This window comes from Ambystoma mexicanum, chromosome 8 (assembly GCF_040938575.1).
Source record: "Ambystoma mexicanum isolate Mex_15411 chromosome 8, UKY_AmexF1_1, whole genome shotgun sequence".
Classification (NCBI taxonomy): Eukaryota; Metazoa; Chordata; class Amphibia; order Caudata; family Ambystomatidae; genus Ambystoma; species Ambystoma mexicanum.
The window spans coordinates 492,972,966-492,996,476 of record NC_090929.1 but is presented as its reverse complement, the minus strand read 5'-3'; the positions used below and the strand labels follow the sequence as shown (position 1 = coordinate 492,996,476).

General features: G+C 44.4%; 1 protein-coding gene across 1 annotated transcript in view; it reads left to right on the top strand.

Moving 5' to 3' along the window:
- The first annotated feature begins 521 nt into the window (after positions 1 to 521).
- LOC138472051 (taste receptor type 1 member 3-like) overlaps positions 522 to 23,511 on the top strand; it is a 214,171-nt gene continuing 191,181 nt past the window's right edge. Inside the window, exon 1 of the mRNA XM_069610008.1 lies at positions 522 to 1,006. Within this exon, the coding sequence (XP_069466109.1) occupies positions 807 to 1,006 (200 nt within the window). The 5' untranslated portion in view covers positions 522 to 806. The remainder of the gene's footprint in view (positions 1,007 to 23,511) is intronic.

Sequence of the window (23,511 nt, the reverse complement as noted above, 5' to 3'; positions counted from 1 at the left end):
CAGTTCAAGTGCCACCACCAGCGTGAACAAGAAGATGGTGAATGGCAGTGTGAACGGAGAGGGATGTTCAGGTGTCCAGACAGACAGCTGCAGACAGACAGCTGCTGCGTGTGTATTTGCAAGTAGGTGGGTTTATGTGTGTTGCATCAGTGAGCTGTTGTTTAGAAGGTTGTGGGTGTGCAATGTAAAGTAGTCTTGTATAGCACCTGACACTTTGGCAGGCTCTATCAGCTGCCTCACCTAAATCGCAAACGTACACACGGCCATGGTAAGAAAAACGTCTCAAAATAATAACAATACCCAGTATATGTGTGCTAATCGTGCTTGGTCGGTAGTTCCTGCTGCACGCAGCCTGGACCGGTGGCCTGTAAACACTATGAAAAATCCACAGGGGGAAACGCCCTCCTGTATTTCCTCTGGGCTCCTTGGCTAAAATAACTCCAGATTTGAATGCTCCCACATCCTGCTGTGATCTGAGAGGTGTTTTCCCTGCTCCTTAAGAGGCCCCTGTGCTCGCAGGATCATTTGGCAGCCGTCTCCTTGTGTGCAGCCGTGTGAAGTCGCTGCTGTGCAAACCTCTCATTTTCCTATGTTTAACGAAAAGGACGCATGCCCCACGCGGATCAATTGGGTGTGTTCCGCAGCCAAACTGCAGTTTCGTGTGCTTTGGTGATTAGCCCTGGCAGTTGTACCTTAGTTCGATTAATCGTGGCCATTTTCTTTTCTACTCTGGCGAGGGGCTGCACTGTCCGCGAGAGGTCCTCAGCTTTTACAAAGACCGGTCTCCTGTTGGCGTTACAATTGCCATGTCCTTGAGCCCTGTTCATGCTCTTGCTTTCTTTCTTGGATTTGAGATGCTTCCCGGGCCGATACAGAGCAACGACACCCTTGCATACCAGATCTTTCATAGTTCCGGTGACGTCATGCTGGGAGGACTGTTTCCTTTCCACACAGGCGTCAGTAATGCAAGTAACCTCTGGAGGCCTGAACCACTGACCTGCATCAAGTAAGTTACAGAGACATTTTAAAAAGGAATTTCAGGTTTAGGTTTGAAGGCAGATGCTAAATATTTGGAAGTAAGAATGCCCCATATCTTGACTTTAAAAATATCTGTATGTAACCTGATGTTCAAAGAGTCTCAAACTTGCATTGCCTACTAAATCTTGCTTCGTTCCTAGGATGATAATATGAGCTTTGGAATTAAAACAACTATCATTTATTGTGTGCCATATGCTAGATAGTAAGGCTAAATTGTGAGAGCAAGAAATAGATGTTCTGTGAGCAGTGACGGGTGAAGGTTATTAATAACTGTATTGTCCCTGAAATCCTGACAGAAACATACTAGCCAAACAAAGCCAAAACGACGCATTCTTAAAGGACAGGAAACATACTAATTTAGCGAAAATAGGTCCCCAAATACACCTTTGGAAATTGCCCCACATCAGTAAAAAATTGTTCCACAATGAATAATCCTATTCACTAACATGAGAGAGGGTTTAGATTCTATTAAAGACAAGGAGGTGAGTATTATGCAAACTATCTTTACAGCACAGCAAAGCACAGCAGCAAAGAAACAAGAAAAAAATCTTTAACATAATACAGGTATCATTAAAAAAAGTAAAGTTTTGTTTGTTAACATAACTTAAGGGGGACACCCCAAACTAAAATGGCCTGGCAACACCCAATAGGCCTGGACCCCCCCTCATATAAGTCATTTCCTCTAAGATGACATCCTCTTTCATAGCTGCCCCCACAGTAGACACCATCCATCCGAAGGAACCAAACACTGCAACATAGACTCCTGCACGAACTGCCTAATCCAAGATTTGCTTGCACAACTAATCTCTCCGACACTTCCTGGCTCTTCTTTGAGTGGACTGCACCTCACCCTGTAGCTGGCAGAAAAGACAATACATACAGGTTGGTGTGTGGGATAATACTCACCTCCTTGTCTTTAATAGAAACTAAACCTCCTCTCACATTAGTGAGGGGGATTATTCATTCTATTTTAAGACTGAGGCTTCATATTATTGATTGATTGATTGATTTATTTATTCATAGAGCGCTTTACACCAAGGCGCTGTACAATGGAACAACAAAATACAGAGTAATAACAACAAATAACAATGTGAGCATAGAGGTAACTTGAATCATTCAACAACAAAACAGTGCAAAGAGCAATTTACTGAGAGGGGGGAGAAGTGGAGTGCGAACAGGAGAGTGAAGGGAGGGGCGGGGAAGGATTGAGTGAGAGTAGAAGGAAGGGAGAGAGAGTGTAAAATAGAAAAGGGGAAGGTGGAAAGGGAGGGGAGGGATTAGAAGAGGAGAAAGACGGGGGGAGTAGAGAGGGCAGGGGGGGCTTCAAGGTGGGGAATGGAGGAGGAAGGATTTAAGGGAAGTGCGAAATGAGATGAGGGTAGTGGAAGAGCGGATTGAGAGGGGGAAGAGAGTTCCAATGCAGAGGAGCAAGAAGTTGGAAAGAGCGGAACCGGGAGGAAGCGCAAGGGGAAGGAGGTACAGAGAGCAGGAAGTGGTCAGCAGAACGAAGGGAGCGAGAGGGGGAGTAGAAGGAGAGAAGGGAGGAGAGATAAGGGGGGGCAAGACCGTGAAGGGATTTGAAAACAAGGCAGAGAAAGGGGAATTTTAGTTGTAGGTGGAAAGGTAGCCAGCCTAGTCGAGAGAGCGAAGAGGAAATGGAGTCGCGGGAGGTATGGAGACAGGGGGTTTTGAATGGCAGAGTGGTATATAGATTTAAGAGGGGCAAGCTGAGATGAGGGAAGACTGAAAATTATAGAGGAGCAGTAGAAGAGGCGGGAAAAGATGAGTGAGGAGATTAGGAGCTTGGTAGCATGGAATGTGAGGGAGGGACGGATTTTGCGAATATTGTAAAGGTGGTATCTGCAGGAGCGGGAGGTGAGCGAAATGTGTTGCGAGAAGGTGAGAGAAGAGTCAAAAAGAACACCTAGGTTGCGAGCATGAGTGGAGATAGGGAGATTGGAAGGAGGAAAGTGGATGAACGGGGGAGGAGAGGAAAGGGGAAGAGAGTTAGCGGGGAAGAAAAGGACTTCAGTTTTATCCGTGTTAAGTGAGAGAAAGCGTGAGGACATCCAGTTCTTGATGGCTGTGAGACAAGAGGAGAGTTTAAGGTGGAGGTCAGGTGTGAAGGAGGAGAAAGAGAGAAAGAGTTGGGTGTCATCCGCATAGAAATGATGGGAGATGCCAAAGGACGAGATGACAGGGGCAATGAGGGAGGTATAGAGAGAGAAGAGGAAAGGGCCAAGTACAGAGCCTTGAGGAACACCATAAATCAGAGGGAAGGAAGGAGAGGTCTGGCCTCCCCATGAAACAGCAAAGGAACGAGAGGAAAGGTAAGAGGAGAGCCATTTTAGAACAGGGCCTTTGAACCCGAAGGAGGAGAGAGTTTGGAGCAGGAGAGGATGATCGACAGTGTCAAAAGCGGCAGAGAGATCAAGGAGAATAAGTATGGAGGATTGCTTCGCATGGCGAGCAGAGAGGAGCGAGTTGCGAATCGAGGTGAGAGCAGTTTCAGTGGAATGTTTGGGACGGAAGCCAGATTGGAAAGGAGGAAGGAGAGAGGAAGACGAGACAAAGGAAGAGAGCTGAGAGTAGGCAAGGCGTTCAAGGAGTTTAGAAAGGAAAGTCAGAAGAGACATAGGTCTGTAGCTGGCAGTGAGCCGTGGATCAGCAGAGGGTTTCTTAAGAATAGGGTTTCTTAAGAATATTATGCAAGTTTAAAGCCCTTGCATTATATCAATGGAAACATGTTCAATACGCTTGTGATAAAAGGTCTTGAACGAGAAGACTTTGAACCAATCAGCTGCTTTTAAAATGTGCGCCAAACTTCCTCCTAGGAAAGCAGCATTAGAAGCCATGGTGCTCCTAACCGAATGGGCCCCAAAATAAGAGACATCTATACCCACCTCCTCATGACCCACTGTACCCATCTGGCTTTAGTGGCTGGAGACACAGAATTATGGGATTTAGAGGAACCTGGAGCTCTAAGCCCCACAGTCTTTTGTACAAAACATTTTAAACATTGCACCACACATAGCTAGTGATCCTCCTGAAAGGAAGGGTAGGAAACTGAAGAAATCATTCATTTAGTTTTCCTAGAAACAAAGGTTACCACTTGAGGAGAATACATTTTATTATCCACATCCAATGCTTTGATATTAGAAAACACTTTTTATGAGAATGAGGCACAACAACATGGCTAACAACATGGCTAACTTGGAGAAGAGTTGCTGCAAAGTGAGTTTGCTAGTATCAGGCCAAGACTAAAACAAATTAAGTACCAAATTAACATCCCGCAAGAAAGAATACATAGGCGGGACCTGGATGCAAATGGATTTGAGCTCCTTACGCACCAACAAGTATCTTCCCACAGATTTGCTCTTCTCCAACACATGCCCAGCAGAGATGGCTGATCTGAACCCATTAATCGTTCTGGAAAGGGACCAAAAATCGCTCTGCCATTCCAGGCATCCATGTGTTTGAGCTTCCAAAGGAGCTCTATCCTGGTCTCTGGAGACAGGTCGATTAGTTGAAGAAAAGTCAGTTACCAAAAGCATCTTGTGAATAGTAAGAAATATTCTTGCGTAGATGTCTGGCTTTCAGATGTTGCAAAGCCCTGTAATGAAGCGTGGCTGGAAATGTAGCATGAATGGAGGCTAAAATCATCCCCACTACCCTGTCCAAGTGCCTGAGGGAGAATATCCCCTTTTGTAGAAGATGGCAGATCCTTGCCAGCTTGCTGTATGGAAGCAGGAGGGTGCACTGCTTGGAATCTATACTGAAGGCCAGAAATTGGATACATTGCGTAGGCTGGAAAATTGGCTCCTTTGCATTTATGACAAAACCCAGCGCCTGCAGGAGAGAAACTGTGATCGCTAAATGCTTCTGAAGAGACTGAAAACCCTGAGCCATAAGGAGCATGTCGTCCAGATAGACGATCACTATGGTTACATTTAAAATATGAGGCATTACCTGGAGCCGTCCTTGCACTACCGCCTCCTCTGCACGTCCACTCCACTGCTACCCCCTCTGGGGACAGAATGCAGCTTGGGCACCACGAGCAGAGGATGAATGATGTGCACCCCTGGCTGCGTACTGTCTGGGAAGGGATGAGCCCTGGGAGGGGCGGCCATAGGAGCGGGCTCTACCTCTTACAGCCCTGTCAAACAATGTTGGGGCAAAAACCTTCTGGATATTGTCTTGTGCCTTGTCTAAAGCTGTGAAGGTATGGATATAGGCCAACAAATCCTTTATGAACCTTTCTCCTAAGAGATTCCCCTGGGCCTTTGGACCTGCCTCTTGTGAAGAATTCATGGTGACAACAATTAAGACAGACACAAGTGATCACAGTTCAAGGGTGTTTATCGAACAATGAATTATGTATGTCGGTTTGACAAAAACACATATTCTAAACCTAAATCTAGGACAGGAGCAAGTGTCAACAATCAAATGAAAAATAAGGCAGTCCTAGTTGCGTCGTGTCAACTAAAAAGGCCTATACTAAGAAGCCTATTGCCAAACCTTACAACTAATACAAAAAAAGGGTGTGGAATGGTTCTCAAGAAACAAAAGACGTGTTCTCAAATAATACGTCAGGATGCAGTCACCTGGGTCTCCCTTCCCCACGTTTTGTGTATGGGGTAAGATGGGAGCTTGGAGCACAGTACACTCTCAGGCTTTCCAACATGAGACGACAGTTCCAATGGCAGTTCTCAGGGCCGTCGATGGCCAAGTCTTGTTTCCTCTGAAAGTCTCTAGCCTTCGGGGCCTAGCGTGTTCCACTAACAAAAACACAAAAGTTCCTTTAACAAATGAAAGTTTGTTTCCAATATTCGCTGGGTGATGAGTTCACCCCTGTGTCCCCCTCTTCTGGGTGCTGACCCTACTTAATTGTATTCCACGGGTCAGCTAGGGTGATGGTTTCACCCCTGGGTCCCCCTCTTCTGGGCGCTGACCCTTCACGTATCGTATTCCTCAATGTATTTGTCAATTCTATTCTGATTTGAAGTTTGGATGATAGATTCCCCCTGGACCTCCCTCGGTCAGGCTCAGACCTCTCTTGACTGTCAGTACTCGGGTGATGGCTTCCCCCCTGGATCTCCTTCTGTCGGGCTCGGACCCCTCTTGACTGCTAGTACTTGGGTGATAGCTTCATCTCCGGATCTCTCTCTGCCGGGCTCGGACCCTTCTTCTCCGAATTCCCTCCTTCGGGTACACTCTTACCGTCTCTTAACTTTGCTTTCACTTTTCTCAATCTTGGGGTGACAACATTTCACCCTGGGGATTCACTTCCCTTACTTTCACATAGTTTGTAGATCAAAGTCTTTCGATTGTACTGGGATTTTACTAGACCTCCTGAATGACCACTTTGACCTCTTTTAGAGACTCTCCTACGGACTTCCGATACCTGTAGTTTCACTTCAGAAGGGGATCGAACACAGTCTCTTGAGTTAGCACCCACGTGGTGCCGGTTTCCCTCTGCAGCTAGTCTCCCCTTAACACTTTTATAGTCCATTCACAGTTCCTTGAACTTGGTTCAAACTTGCCACTTTGCGCTTCTCATTCAACACAGCCCGGTTCTTATCGATTCTCCCCTCGACTCACCATCTGTGATGAGCAGCTTGGCTTTTGGCTTTCCTGGAGTCAAGGCCGGTACCATGGGTGCGGGGGCTTCCCTCGGTTCTGCTTATCGACATAAGCTTGCCTCGTGTACCATTGACATCTGCTGCAAGACACTTGTACTATTGTTTTCGTTCCTAGGCTCTCTTCCACGAAGGTTCCGCGCATCTGGGATAAAAAGGGCAAGGTCATTTCTTTCCTTGCCACCCAATCGACTTCTGCCGCCTTTTTCCTTCTCTTGAACTGCCGCGCCTGATTTGCCATTTCGTCGTGCTGTCTGCCGTGCTCGCCTTGCTCGTACTGCCCTCTCATTTATCCCTGTGGGGAAAAGGAAGGGCCGTCAGGTGTGTGTGATTTAAGTCAATTGCCTGACTTTGCCTGACCCTTGTGTCGGGACATGTCAGGTAAACATGTTTTACATTAGTCCATTGTTTTGGGTGTGAAAGAGTATTTGTGTCGGAAAGGGGGGGGGGCGGGAGTGTCAGATTATCCTATGGGAGAGCATAAGGAAGTTTTGTGTAATGGACGAGAATGACCGGGACGAAGAACAGAACATAGGGGATTGTGGGAACGGTAGTGTTCTGTCATAGTAGGTTGGGATTTTGGAAGATGACAACCAGAGGGATGGGATTGGTAGGGTTTGTGGGGTAAGCGGCAATAGCTGGGGTTGTGACATGAAAAAAGGAGATTTTGGGAATCGTAGTGTTTTGTCTGATCAGGTTGTGAATGCAGAAAATGATAATCAGAGGGACTGGAAAAAGAATGATTGGGAGTATTCAGATAGGGAACTGGAAAGTAGGGATTCTGAGAGAGGCGGTTTTTAATCCTGATGGGGTTTGTGCTCCTAGGGTATGTATCGGATGTGAATGGGTTGTTGGTTTTACCTTTGAGTAAGGGGGATTCAATGGGTGGAAGAGCTGATGAGTCGGAATAGCTTATAAAAGCCTCATGGACTTCGTTCCCCTCACCATCCACCCTGTGATGGTACAGCGTCTCACCCGGGGTATTCCCACGAGCATAACCCTGGGTTCCCCTACCCATGTGACCCTCACCCACTGGTCCACCCCCAGGAACTGGATCCAACAGCGAGGGCTGTGTCCTGGCCACCTGAATAAGGGATCCTCAAGGTCTTACTGGGAGAATGCCCTCAGGTTTCTGAAACTCTGGCATATCTGCCAATTTCGAGTCAATTCTTATGAGAAGCGCCTTACAGCGGTCTCTGGAAATGGTGGCAATTGTATTGCACAGCAGGCAAATAGCTCTTTGCACCCACCTCCGGAGGGCGTGCACATCCAGAGAGCGCAGCGTCCTCTGCCATTTCAAATATCTGTGTAAGGGGACCTAAAACATCTAATAATTTGTCTTGGCAGCCCCTTAAGGCCTTTTCTATCCCTTTTTGGGGATCTTTCCCCATCTGATATAGAAATGAAACCATGGGTTGGTCTATATCCGGGGTAAGGACCACCTTATTGGAAAGGACCGGCCTGGGACACACTGAGCAAACTTTATTTCTCTCCTCATTTGGTAGCCAACCTGGGATGCTGAATGAGAGACGGATCAAAGAAAGGCACCCCACTACCGACTAACAACTGAACATGAGCACTGTGGAAGAGGTCTAAAGGGGTCCCCTTCTTTTTGCACCATTTAGGCGAGGGATCTGAATCCTCCGAGCTATCCTGAGATGGCCTGGACATGGATGGGTTCCTGACAGTTAGACCACCCCCCCCCCTTGAATTGCCCAAGAAGGAAGGGAATGAGGAGGGTCCTTATCATCCAGTTTCCTCTTTAACGCCCTCCTAAGGGAGTCTTCCTGGACTGTGGAACTAAGGCTGGGACCATCTTGACTTACTAAAAGCTTGGATTATTCCCTGCACTTACAGGGTACCTGTGATGGCAATGAGGGCTCAGGGTCAGACTGAGGTTGAAAGTCTGCAATTCTATTTAAAAGTCTATCAAATAAGCTCCAAACCAGGAACCACATCCAAGCCTTGGTGGGCAAAAACGGCTCCTTGCACCATCTGGTCCCTGAAAAACTCGAGATAATGGTGCAGCACCACAAGTAAATCATGGCAGGACCTCTGACATTAACACCAGCTATCATCCAATTTTTGGCCCCGATCTCAAAAACAAAGCCAAATCCGTCACTATCTGATCTGGAGGCTCCGATCTCAGCGGAGGAAGTCAGCGAAAAAATCTGCCACCTGAAAAACACAACGCCCGGGCCAGATGGGTGTTCCTCAAAATTTTACAAAAAGTTTGCTCACCTGCTAGCACCACAACTGGCAAACCTATTCAATTCACTCCTCTCCACCGGCTCCACGACTGCATCCATGAATGAGTCGATAACAGTACTGATCCCTAAACCAGGGAAAGACCGAACGTAATGCGCATCATACAGGCCCATTACACTCCTAAACATCGATGCGAAAATATTCGCCAAAATCCTGGCAAATCGGCTAGCCCCCTCCCTCCCGGAGATCATCCACCCAGACCAAGCAGGCTTCATACCGGGATGGGGCACCCAAGACAACATCCGCAGAACCATCAACTTCATTGATTCAGCAAACAGGTTGGGGTCAAAGCTAGCAGTCCTCTCCTTAGATGCGCATAAGGCTTTCGATATGCTCGACTGGGGCTATGTGGAGGAAATTCTTAGACACGTTGGCTTCGGCCCGAATTTCGTAAAATGGATCCTAGCCATCTACCAAAGCCCCTCCACAAAACTGCGCCTCAACAGGGCCAAATCCAGTAAGATAAACATAACCAGAGGCACGAGGCGACGCTGCCCACTCTCCCCACTTATCTTTGCCCTATCAATGGAGCCATTCGCGGACAGGATCTGCCGAAATCCATCAATACATGGCCTCACGATCAAAAAAGAATCCTACAAAATCGCCCTATACGCGGACAATGTGCTCCTTACACTCACCCGGCCAGCAGAATCAATAAGAGAACTATGGCAAACGCTTGAAGAATTCCGCGCAGCCTCAGGGTTCACAATAAATATCTCCAAATCAGTAGCACTGGGCATCAATATCCCAGGAAAGTCCAAAGCCAACATCGAAGCGGAGTTCCGGATCCCCTGGGCAAGAAATGACATCAGCTATCTGGGAGTTCAGATACCCAACAAAACTGAAAAGCTGTATAAGACAAACTTCCCGGCACTCTTCAGGGACCTAAAAAACGACATCAAACGATGGAAAAAACAAGAAATCTCCTGGTTCGGCCGGATTACGGCGATAGAAATGAACCTAACTCCACGGCTGCTATACTACGCTCAAGCTCTGCCGGTGACGATTCAGGAGAAAGCCCTAAGAAAGCTGCAAAGAGAGATCTTGAACCTGGTCTGGGAAGGAAAGAAGTCCTGTATCCCGAAACGCATAATACGCCGAAGCACAGCTCTGGGTGGCCTAGGGGTCCCAGATGTTGCAAGGTACTGTCTGGCAGCCCAGCTAGCCCCGGCCTTCGCCTAGAAGCTGAGTGCCAACCATCCCCGGTGGTTACAACTGGAGGAATATTGGAGCAAGACCCCACTTGAATCTCTGCCTCACCCCAAAGAGCCCAAAAGAACCCAAGACCAGGGCCCCCTACCAGCAACAAGAAACACGGTCGCCAGCTGGAAAATGGCGGCCCGCCGATGGAATTGCAGAGGCGCAATGGGTCCCCTCACGCCAATCTGGGACAACCCCAACTTTTCCCCCGGAGTCTCACCAAACCAGTTCATGGAGTGGAGGGCCGGGGGCTTGGAAACCACATGAGATTTCTTCGAAAACGGCCTCCCCTTAAACATCGAGGAGTGTAAAGCGAAATTCAAGATCCCGGAAACTGAAAGGTTTCGCTATACACAACTGAGACACTGGCTGTCAAATCCACAGGTTAGAAAACAGGGTAGCAGAGAGCTAACAGCATTAGAATTTACCCTCTCAGCAAACCCTCTGAGAGGGAAAATCTCTGCACTGTACAAGATCCTGGACAGCACAGACCCTGCCCAAAAAGAACCATATATGCTGAAATGGGAAGAAGAGATCGGAAGACAGATTGAACCAGAGGAATGGCACCACATCTGGTCCCACGCCCAGAAACGCTCAAAATCCGTAACGAACAAAGAAAGTGCGTTTAAAGTTTGCTACAGATGGTATATAACGCCTGCAATCCTAAACAAAAGTAACTCAGCGATCCCTGTTCAATGCTGGAGGGGGTGCTCGGACCGAGGAACCCTGTTCCACCTCTTCTGGTCTTGCCCGAAAGCCTCCCTATTCTGAAAGAATATCTTGGAACAAATTAAAGGAATCACTGGACTCACCATCCCCTGGGACCCAGGTATTGCGCTGCTGGGGGCGACAGGAGACAGCCAATTCCCCCTAACAGGTTGTCTGGCGGACCCCTGCTCTCATCTCCTTACAGCCGCCAAAATTACCATCGCCAGACTCTGGAAAAAATCGGAGGGTCGGTCCACGCAGATGTGGTGGTCCAAATGCTGGGACATTGTTGCAGCCGAAAAAGTTACAACCGTTAGACTAGGCAATAAACCCAAATTCGATCGCATATGGGCCCCCTTTTTGGACTATGTGCAGCAATTCCCCGGAGTGGCGAGGCAGCCCCCATCCCTAGGCTGGTTGGAAACTCAAAACTGAAAAGAACTAAGCAGGAACCAGGCCGAAAAGCGACGGGGCTCCTCTTCACTCCTGTGCCGTCAGGAACCACCAGGACAAGCTCCCCAACCTTGAAGGGCCTGTGTCGAGGACCTCATCCTAAACCTAGCCAAAGAGACGCACCAAACCCTTGAACTATTCCTTTGTTGAAAACAGACAGTCTTCTACCCCTAATGTGTGCACAGCTCCTTGTCCCCCACCCCCTTCCCCCTCTTCAGTTATGATTTAACAGTTTTATTTTTGAAGAGAACATATGTTTCGCTAAGTCTTAGCCATATAAAGAGCCGTTATCTTCCATTAAATGTTTGAACAAGTTTGCAAAGTATGTAACACTCAAAGAATCTGCATGACTTGTTTTACCAAAACAATAAAAACAATGTTGGAAAAAAAAAAAGTCTATCAAATGCCAGTGTAGAATTGAGCTCTTGTAGAGCAGAATCTATAGTATGCTGCATTAGTCTTATCACCAATACTGGGGTGGACAGGGCTACCTCCCCGAACCCCCTTACAGGGACACCCTCAGCTCCTAACCCCTTTTGTCTTTTCTCAGACGGCCTAACTTGGTAACTAGCATTGGCTGATGCAGGACCCTAACCCCCTTTACACCATCTTCTCTAAAGCACCAGGCCCAAAATAAGAATGTGAGGATCCCAGACCTACTTTGGGAGGGAGAAAAACCTAACGTGTGTGACAGGGAAAAAAACAGCAGCTCTGGTAAAGTGCCTTAGAACACTGCTACCACTGTGCAGTAAATAAGGCACAAAGAGACAAATAAACAACTAAGCCGAGCAGGCTGTGTGGCAGTGATTGTCTCTAAGTCACATTGCAGACACCTGAGAGGTGTCAATTCTATCTTCAATGCAAAAGCATGCAAGGAACAAACCTCGCTTTCCTGCACAGGCTATGCCCGAAAACCAAGCAGACGGTGTATGGGCAGGCTGGTGGATCATTTAATAATAAAAGTTCAGGCCTGTGTAGCCTAGCGTACCGGAGCACTGAGAGAAAGCAACCTTAATAGGACGCACTCCTCCGCTAGCCGAACAGGCGCAGAGGGCTCCTTCACACAGGAGCGCGTCCCAAATGGAGTAAAGTGCCCGGCTATAGCAACTCACATCGGGTTTGCACCCTGCCGGCGCTGACTTTACTGTAACTGAGGGAGGGATGGAACAAAACCTCGGCCGAGCTGAAATAGCAGCCGTGAACACGGAGGGTGCGGAAAGCGCTGTCAAAGCCATTTAACACACACCCCTAACAAAGCTACAATAGAGGCTCTGAATGGAAAGGAAACACAGTAACTGCGCAATAATAAAAGCGTCAAGTAACAGAGTATCACAACCAATGAATTAATGAAGTAGTGACTTAACTTGTGGCGTCAGCAGCAAAGAAAGAGGATGCCATCTTAAAGGAAAGGACTTATATGAAGGGGGATCCAAGCCTATTGGGGGTTGCCATGGCATGATCTGCCCTCCATTTTGGTTTGGGGGTGCCCCCTTAAGTTATGTTATCAAACAAAACTTTATTATTAAAAATGAAACTTGTTTTATGTAAAAGTTTGTTTCTTGTTTCTTTACTGCTGTGGTGTCAAGTAGTAAAGATGGTTTGCTAAATATGAAGCCTGCTGTCTTGAAATAGAATGACAATGAATTGCTTCCATCTTTTTTTGAAAACATTTTTTTATTGTGCTTTAGCCAAAATTAATGACGATTTACACATTTCCTTACATATAAAACATTTAACAGGAATTTAAAAAACAATACATATTTCATCAAAATACATTACACTGTATATCAAAGAAAAGGAAAGAAAAACAAAACTAAAATAACAATAAAATTACAACTATCACCTAAGTTCCCTTTCTTGATAGTTGTCTAACTTTAAATCTCTCAACAATCTTACCATTTCAGCTGTTAAAAAAGTTTCGACCCCAGAAGAGGCTCTAAGCCAAAATTCCTCAGTATCTAACCAGCTGATATCATGAACAAATCTTCTCAGTCTCAGAATTCTCAACTCCCTTTTGCCTGTGCAGTTAATTACCAGATGTTTTAATGTTTGACATTCATTAGCATCACATTTCATACAGCAATAACTTGAATGAATTAAATCTCTGGCGATTGAATTTCCAGAGTAGGGAGTAAATTTAAGTCTGAACCTCAAGAAAATGTCCCTAAAACATGGATCTGGATATTTTTCCAAATATGTGGGAAGAATTCTCCATTTTTACCCATATTGGAAAAGGACTGTGACAATTTTGTCATCCTCATCCTCTCTCCTGTGCTCACCCAATCCCACCTTGTCAGGCTGACTTTCACTTTCATTGGGTTTTGTATCAAAAGATCTGTTGTACAATCTACGTTGTCCAGCAGATCTCTGCATTTCAGCTTTCATTTTTCAAGAAATGTATTTGTATTACCCTGGAGTAGAACGGACAAATCCTCGTATAAAGACCCCTTTACAGGAACCAATAGTGACCTATACAAGGAGATCCATTTCCACTCGAGCCATGATCTTAAAGAAGAAAGCCCCAATTCAAACCTCACAGATACAATTGGAACACAATTCGGGAGGGAGAATGTTGTTTTCCAGAGTTTTGATTCTATCGAATCCCAATTAAGATCCAATGCAAGTAAATTTGTATCCATGCTATACAAAATAATCGGGACCACCTTTCCTAAGTAAAATTTTATCAGCGGAAGTATAGAGAATTTACAGAATTTTGTTTTTATCCTTTTAATCTAAGCCCCAAGCTTAATAGTATTTAGATTAATAATTTCTAACAAATTACTCTTAGTTGGGTATGATTTAATTATAGCTCCCAGATAAGTAAGCTCAGACACAATCTCAATTATTCTGTTGTCCAATTCCCAGGAATACTTCTTTACTACTTTCTTCGGATGTTTAAAAATAAGGATCCTAGATTTCTCTGGATTTATCCGGAGATCATTATTTTGGGCATACAAATCAAGTGCAGAGAGCAATCTCTGAAGGCCGCCCTGTGAGTGGTCCAGTACCACTACGTCATCGGCATAGGCCAACCAGTTAATTTTAGTTGAGCCGATACGCGGTGATACTAGACCACTATCTTTTAGATCCAATCCCGAATCGGCCATAAAGAGAATAAACAAGAGAGACGCTCTCAAGCATCCCTGGCGCACTCCTCTCTCTACCCGTATTGGGTCTGTTAGTTGTCCGCTTTTAGAGATTCTAACTCTCATTCTAGTATTTTGATGGAGTTCAACTAAAATAGAGAGTAGATGTGCTGGGACTCCCCAGGCATACAGCTTCTTCCATAACAGCACCCGATTGACCGTATCAAATGCTTGAGTAAGGTCAATCCAAGCTCCAAAAAGCGGTTTACCATATTTATTTCCCACATCTCCATTCAGGCAACTAAGAACCAGACCATTCAGGGAGGTGGATAGTCCCCTTCTAAAACCAGTTTGCTGTTTCGGAATTATACCATTTAATTTAGCCCACTCTTCTAACTCCCTTAAAACTAAGCTGACAAAAATGTTACTGTCAGCATCTAATAATGAGATTGACCTGTAATTCCCCACTAGGAGTCTGTCTCCTTTTTTAAAAATCGGAATTGCGATTGAGTTTTTCAATGATTCTGGGAGACGTTTTGTTCTAATAATTTGATCGAAAAATAGTTTAAGTAGATGGGCCCATAGTGATGGATTCCTTTTCAGGGTCCAATTACTAAGCCCATTTGGGCCAGCCGCTCTCGATGTAGGTGAGCTCCTTATTAAATGCTCTATGTCAACTTTAGTATTCGAGAGTGACCAGTGAGCACATTCCCAGTTGGGATCTGCATGAAAACCTGCAGACCCATATACCACCGAAAAATGGTCCATCCATGACTGTTCTTGTAGTACTGCATCTTGGTTACCCATATGCTGATCTTGCTTTGCCCCTAGAATAGCCCAGACATTTCTTGAGTTTCTCTGACTCATGGACCTCAACATGGCTTCACCATTTTGCTGTAAAATGCTTGACTTAAATGATCTTTTCCAATTTCTGAAGTAATTATTGATGGCGGTTAACGCTATCTCAAATGACTTCCTATCGAGATTCACTCTTTTTAACTCTGCTTTTTTCGTTCTTATAGTCCTCTTCTATTTCATTATCTGGCAGTTAAAGGAATGCTTATGAAAAAATTTACGTGTTTGGTTATTCTGTTTCTGAGGATCCAAATCCATTAATAACAAATGAAAATTAGATGGACTACAAGAATCATATATTTGAGACTCAGGAACATTATCCACCATATTTTGCAATCTATCGGTCAAACTTTATTTGTTAGTGGCCTTGCCCAAATCGATAGTTGTTCTTTACAGGAAGGAATTCCTTTTCTCCATTTTGCAGATCCGCTTCCAGCGTCCTGGATATTGTGATTCCTCTGATGATCCAAATTTGTCTTTTGAAGAACAGCAATGATGCATATGTCCAATGTTTCAACAGAAGGGGGAACCTTTTTTAGTACCGGCAGGCAATGGTGTGGGTAGAAGAAGGATGAAACCTGCTTTTAAACATAAAAGCGTGGATCCAAAACTAGCAGCCATAATATTTTTGCTTCCGTCTGAGAGGTAAGAAGTGCCTGTGATGCCCTTTTTTCAACTGGGCTGTAGTCCTGATGCTCACAAACACTCATTCATCAGCCTGGATGCCGTGTCCTGAGCCCTTCCATTGGTATTTTAGAACCTGTTTGCAGGGAATAGATAGGTGTTTAGCTAACTCTTACAGTAGTTGATTAACAGTGGATAAAACACGTTTTGCTAGCTGGGTGTCCCATGACAACTTCATAATGAGAACATACAAAACCTGAATTCCATCATTTAACAATTTATACATTGCTGTTGCTCCATATAGTATAAGGCTGGCAAAACGGGGAAATACTCCTCTATGTATTTTTAACAATGCTCACTGCAGTACTGTTCTATCTGGCAAATGCTTCTCCTTATTTGCTAAACATACATACTATCACTAACATACTATTAATAACATATTTCTCTTTTACAGGGAGGCAAATCTAATACACTCTGGCTGTAATGCTTCAAAAGAAATTCAGGGAGCTAAATGCCTTTTTTTCTTTTGGGCTTCCTCGCCCTCACCAGTGTTACAGGACACACATACTAAACAGTTCTACAGTTCGCAACCATAGCTGATCTTAAGTTTTAGTGTTACTTCCCACTTGTAGTGAGCAACCCTACACATTCCTTGTGCACCTACATAAAATGGGCCCTGAGCATAGAACAACATTAAAGGTAAATACATATGTGGTCATTTCCATTTATTTCTTATCTTACATTTCTTAAGCAGTAACCATATGCATATTTCTCAGTCTGTTTCCATTCCTGAAGGTCTTGCTCAGCGGCCTCAGCCTAAATAGTTTGCTCTCTCTCAAGAATATTTATCAACATATAATTTCTTCTGGGTGCATCATTTGTGTAATATACATGTGTAATGCAAGGGACTGTATGATTGCATTTGCAATTTGGTCAATAAAAACACTACTTTGAATTCATATTATGGCAGGGGTAGCAAGGTAGCAGGATTTAGAGTATCACAACACTTCATGGTAATGTTTGAAGCTAACAACGTCAGCTCATATCTTTTTAACCTGACATTTTTCATGTGCTGTGTTTTCGTTTCATTCAACAAAATATCAATTGCATGTGGCACAAACAATGTAACTTGGTGTCTTAATATTATGGCATTGGCCTGTTTCACAGAAAGGGTTGCAGCCGCTACACCCTGTAAACAATTTGGAAGTGCTTTTGCCACTGTGTTCAATGTCTAAGAAAAAATATGCACATGGTCTGTTTCTTTTTTCCTTGCTGTTGAGTTAGTACGATAATGCACAGCCTTGCTTTTCATGCACAAATAACATAAATCAGGCGTGCATAAAAACAGGTGAATTAGATAAAACAGATATTAAAACATCAAAGCCTTCTTGCAGAGCAGCATTCCATGGCAAAGGACCTGGGGTGAGTTGCAAGCAAATCCATTCCCAACAGATTTAAAGCACGTTTATTAGTGACAACAAGCTGAGCCATGCACGATATTGGACATTTCCCTAAACAGGATCATATATTGGACTTTGGACTGGCCCTATGCTGTGTAGTCTATTGTGCTATCGTCATCTTCATAATGATTCCTAGCTGAATATTGCTGTTGCATTAGTGCTCTGGTTTTTAATTCCTCCATGTTCTTCTCCTTCTCCCTTTTATCATTAGCATGGTAATTGGCATAATATCTAGCCATAGTCAGAATCTAGGCAGCAGTTTGAGTTGGCCATGTAGACTCATAGGTTTATGTATCATTCTTTAGGTGAGGCAACAATCTTTCTACAAAATGTGAACAACAGGCTTTCTGCCCCTCCGGCATAGCCATGCCAATTCCACTAAACAAGGTAAAAGCTTCTTCTTTTCGTGCAAAATATTTTTCAGCTGACTCCCCTTCTTCCTGTCTGCAAGCAGTCTATTTATCCCAATTCATTTGCTTGCGACGTGTTAGTAGCAGTGCCGGAAGAGCTAATATTTCTTTGGACAATTCCCCAGTCTTCCCACTTTCATTTGCTGCCTCTGTCAGTTCATTCCACTTCATAACAGTATCAGAACTGTCTTGCATTCTGCATTGGTGCCATATATATGCTGGCAGAATACATGAAAATAACTGATCTATATCTCCCAATGTGAGTGGACCTGTTTTAAGTACCCGGTCTGTCTGGGTGTACCACTGTTCTGGATTTTGTCTAATATCTGGATAATCTTTGGTAAAAGACAGATATTCCATACAGTCCCAATGGACAGGAACCTGGTGAATCGGGTTCTCAGTATCAAACCCAGGCACTTCTCTCATTGGAATTGCTTGAGTTACCATAGATTTTGACAGGGCATTTATGATCCATAATAAAAATGTTGACACTATTGCAGGACAGAATTTTGTCTCAAGTTTATACTCCTTAACTGCTTGGTCTAAGTCCTCATAATTATCTGGCAGGGGATACACTTCCTCCTTAACGTTAACATTTTATGCAGCGCACACATGTGTTTGCCCAGCCTTCGTACTATTGCAAATACAAATGTATCTCGCTCCTGGGGCACATATACTTTAGCCTGTTCCACTCCTAGTAAGCAATATTTTATCCATGCTAACACTACCTTTTCTCCAGTTTCTGTGTCATGGGCTGTAATCCTGCAGGCACAATGTGGCGAGGAGATCACCTAATCACTAGGTACCCGCCAGGGGGTGGAGGAGGCCTTTTCTACCATGAAACATTCTAACAATGGATCTGTCTCAGCCTCTAAGATCTTTTTTGATTCGGGTGTCGGGGCTGATGGGTAAGCCCTGGCTACATACACACCCTTCATTCTTATTAAATCTGCACAGTCTCTCTCTTTGTAATCCTTAATTTATTCTCATTATCAAATGCTTGCGCTTGTCAGGTACTGTCAGGTTGGAGTGACATATTCTTTTACATACAGTAACATATACTCATTTACATTGGGTTAGGGGAGACACATATTTAGTATAGAAAGGTTTTGGGAAGTTATTATGGGTTATATTTTTAAACAGCCAATTTTGCCCTTAACCTTCATTGCAGTCTATGGAAAACGCCCCAAGCCAAGATGCAGGTTCTCATTCTAAATTCTAATTGGCTGGAGATTGTTTATAGGGAGGACAGTGAACATTCTAAACTGCCTTTCATCGTCTTTGCCCAGCTGAGAGGTCGTGTGCTATGCTGCTCCTGCTTAACTTGTTCAGGGGTGTCAAGTTTCAAGCAGTCGAGCGGCATCTTTGAAAATATAACAGGAGTCGTGTATGGAGTTTCATGGAGACACAGGACAGGAGTGAGAAATTTCCAATTTTCTGAGAAAAGAAGTTTTCAGGACTCAATCACAAGATAAGTGACTTTCCATGTTTTGATGAACTTTGTAAAAAGGTTATATTAATTTAAAAGGATTGAAATCGCAAACCTGTATCTAAAAACTGTAGCGCGTACGTTTGTTTTCTTTCCTATGTATCATTTCAAACTAGCGCGTGATTTTTCCGTTACCTTGAGCCTGCGCGAGTGACTCTGCGTGTGAGAGTGAAGCGCGAGCGTGAACTTTTGACTCGCGTTTTCTGTTCATATACGCGAGGGTTTTGCTACGTGAGTTAGCGTGTGTATTTTATTACGCGTTTCGAATCTGCGTGTGCGCAAGAACAAATCTATGTGGAGCTTCCGCGCCAGCTCTCAGAAGGGTCACGTGATAAAATAAAAGCGCGTGTGCTTTTTCCCCGCATTTTGGTTTTTGCTCGTGTGCGTATTTTTTCGTGGGTTGCACTTTAGCGCGAGTGTGTTTAACTCGCGTCTTGGACTTTAGCGCGTGTGCGTCTGACCCGCTATTTGGATTTTCAGCGCGTGTGCGTATTTCCCGCGACTTGGAGTAAAGCGCGTGTGTTTTTTGCCTCGGTTTGGATTTTCAGCGCGTGTGCATATTTTCCGCGACTTGGATTAAAGCGCGTGTGTTTTATCCCGCGGTTTGGATTTTCAGCGCATATGCGTTTTACCCGCGGTTTGGATTTTTAGCGCGTGTGCTGGATTGCAAGTTTTAAAATCGTTCAAGAGTAAAAGACACTCTAAAAAGAAAATATAAAAAGAAATACAAGAACTTAAAAGAACTTCCTTAAACTTATTTAAAGAACTTTAGACTTTGTTCAAGAATCTTGAGGTTGAGAAGACGAACTACAAAGTTAAATATTACATTCATGGACCTGCTGAGAAGGCTGAATGATCTTTAAGATTCTGGTGAACAAGTAAGGAAGTCTTGTCTGCTTATCACTTCTCTGGGCATTCTGAAGAGCAGTACCAGGTATGGTTTTTTTGACTATTTTGGTAAAGGATATAGAGTTTTAAGGTTAGTATAGTAACCCATTGAGTAATGAGGTGTATTATATGTTTATGTTTTTAACTACAGGTGAAGAACCAGCTAGTTGATAGCTTCCAGCCTGGTGTTTGTTAATTTGTCCCTTCCCCCTTTCCCCTGGAAGTAAGGTAAACTGAGCGGTTATATATGTTATCAGCTCAGAGTGCCACATTTTGGGTGGATTGTCGGGAGTTCAGCAGCTTCCGCAGACACCAGGATCTCAGCCTGACAGCGCTTTATCTCTTTCAGATTGAGGCTTACGTTTCTTAATCTGTGCTTCCTGCATAGATTGTTGTCGAGCATAGTCTTTCCATTGCTTACACATTTCCCATTGCAGAGTCTAATGGCCTTAGTGGCTAATATTTCCCTTAAATATCCTATTTTCCCTAGATCAAAATAACCAAGCACTGGGAATTGTAAATCAGGGTTGTTGGCAGTGTATTCATGCCATTTTTGCAAAAACAACACTAACTGCAAGCCTTTTTTAATCATTAGCTCCCGCCCTGACTGTCATGAAATTCCCCCCGTCTCACCTGAGTTCGCTTCTTGCAGGATTCCGGGGGGGAATTCTTCTTGCGCACGGATTGGGTTTTGTACAAGCCTGCACGAGTCTCTTCTGACTCCAGCATGCGTTCAGCGTTCCAGGATACTCGGAGGTTCAGGACGTCCAGGAAAAGAGGAAGCGTGCACAAGGGGTACGTGGAATCCAGGAACGGGGTGGAAAGGAGAAGGTGGAAGGAATGGGAATACGGATCCAGGAACTTAGGATAGAGGAATAGTTCGCCAAGCTACGAAACACACGTCTAGTCACTACCTGTGATAGCGTTGAGACGCGTGGGACCGTGGGGGCATGGCCTATTTGTAGGACGTACTACGTCCGCCGTGAAGGCTAGTGCGAGGCGTGTCACGCGAGAAGGCCATGTTGGAAGTATCAATGAATGCAAGCCCCGCTGCGATAAGGACCAGGAAGTCCAGAAGGGGCGCATTCTGTGATTCATGACACTGATGTTCCTTTCTAGTGGAGTAGACACATGTTTTTCTAATTCCTGTTGACTCTTACAATCCCATCTCTTTATCAATAACTTTGTTTCCCCTTTTCTTTTGTGATCACAAAAGTTGCTTTGATAATGTCCCACTTTAAATACAGTGTGACCACGATCAATGCAGACTACATACTCATTTCATGAGTCCTCCATTCCATGGTTTCAACTGTGTACACAGAGTGTATTTCCCATGGTTCATTTTAGCAGCAAGCTTCCAGAGAAACACATCATTACATTTCTAAGCGCTTTTCCCTATGGCTCATTAACAGCATGCTTTCCACAGGGAACACATCATTACATTTCTAAGCGCATTTCCCTATGGCTCATTAACAGTATGCTTTCCACAGGGAATACAACATTTCATTTTCATAATATCAAACCATTAAATATAATTCTGGAATGGTCTCTCCTAATTTTCTGTAGTATTCTGGGCCAATGCGTCACCAGGAATGTAAATCCATTTTCCTCATACCAATGGGGATCCTCAGTTGCAGGGATTCATCACGTCGAAGAAGTCAGCTGGTGAGTGAAGGTGTGGCTCAAAGAAAACAACAGTGTGCCCCACGCCCGAAGTCCACCTTTGCCTGTTCCCCGACCGTGGCACATTTAGTCCAACTTGATCCTAAATGCAATGAGATCTCATCTGGTGGTGCCAATTGTGGGAAAATATTTATTTGTATTTCCACCTGTGTTCAGAAAAGAACTTTAAGGTAAAAATGAAACACTGGAACAGAATCTTGTCTTATTCTCAGAGACACAGGTCTTTATTACAGCTGCAGCTGCCGTACAATCTGCCATGTAAACCACCTGCCCCCTCATTATCTGTCTGTGTCGTGTCTGTCCTCCCCCATTCAAAAGGAGAGCATTTTATGCATTTTACAGCTAGTGTAGCCTTACAAAAGGTCTTTGACCCTGGCTAAATTTGCAATCCAGCCAGGGTGTCCTGTCTCAAGAACTTGCCACAAGTTCTGAATTTAATCAAATGATTTATTTAATGTGGAAATACAGAAAAAGAAAAAGAAAGCTCAGTTTTTGCAGTTATTCTTGAATTAAGAACAATTCTTCAAATGAAACAAAAGAAAAGTACCGGAATAGTGATAGAAATCTCACGTTCCTAATTAGCCTCCCAATGGTTCAACAATAGTCTGTTCCAAGGGGAAAACACAGTGCTTGCAGACCTCAGCGTAACTGTAGCGAAAACAGGAAACAAAACAGTTCAGCTTGTACGTTCAAAGGAAACTTCAAAATTGTGCTTGTCTGATAGCGAGCTGGGGGGAAATCAGCAAACATTTGAAAGTCAGAGTTTTTGCCATAAGTAGCACACTTCCCAAGGCACTCCCTGCAGCACCACAACAGCAGCCTTACTTTCACAGCTACAGGACTGTCATTGCGAAGGAGCTGGGAAACAGGAAAACATCAGTGGTTTCTTTCCAAAGTGAAGGAAGCTGCAGCAAAACACAGAAAAGGCAAATCCCAGTTAAAGAGCCATTACGAAGTCGCCGTCAAAAGGGGAAGGCAAGCCTTTTATACGTACGTCAGTGTATGTCGTGATTAACCCTACATGTGCCACCATTTCAGCTAGAGTTTCCAAGGAGCATTCCGATAATGTGAAGGTTTCCATGGAGGATTCCTGACATCACACGCACCCTGAGGAGCTCGTCCCTGAGCTCTCCAGCATTGTGCTCCAGGCATTCTGAGATAGAATTCAGTAACCAAATGTCTAGCAGACACATTATAAGCAGGTTCCCAGGACCTCCCTGACTTGGGATATCCTTTCCAATGAACCAAAAACGGAATTTGTCCTCTGACAATATGAGATTCACAAATTCGAGTTACTTCATATTCTTCATCATCCCCTTGCTGTACTCTAGGAAGGTATGAAACCTTGGATGCCGCCTGGTGAGGTGGTTTAAGTAAGGAGGTGTGGAATACTGGATGGATTCTTTGGGAAAACCAGTCGATAGGCGACCTGGTTGATTTGTTTGCTCACAACAAAAGGACCCAAAAATCGAGGAGACAATTTCTTGGAAGGTTGAGCTATTTTGAGATTTCGTGTTGATAACCAAACAACATCACCAGCTTGATAATCAGGTGCCTCCTTTCTTCTCTTGTCTGCATTCTGCTTGTAAAGCACTTTTTGCTCGCATCAAATGTAATTGAGCTGCTTGCTGTATGTCACTGATCTATTTCACTCGAGCTGCAGGCACATTCACTTGAGGTAAGTTTCCAGGTCTATCTTGTGGATCAAAG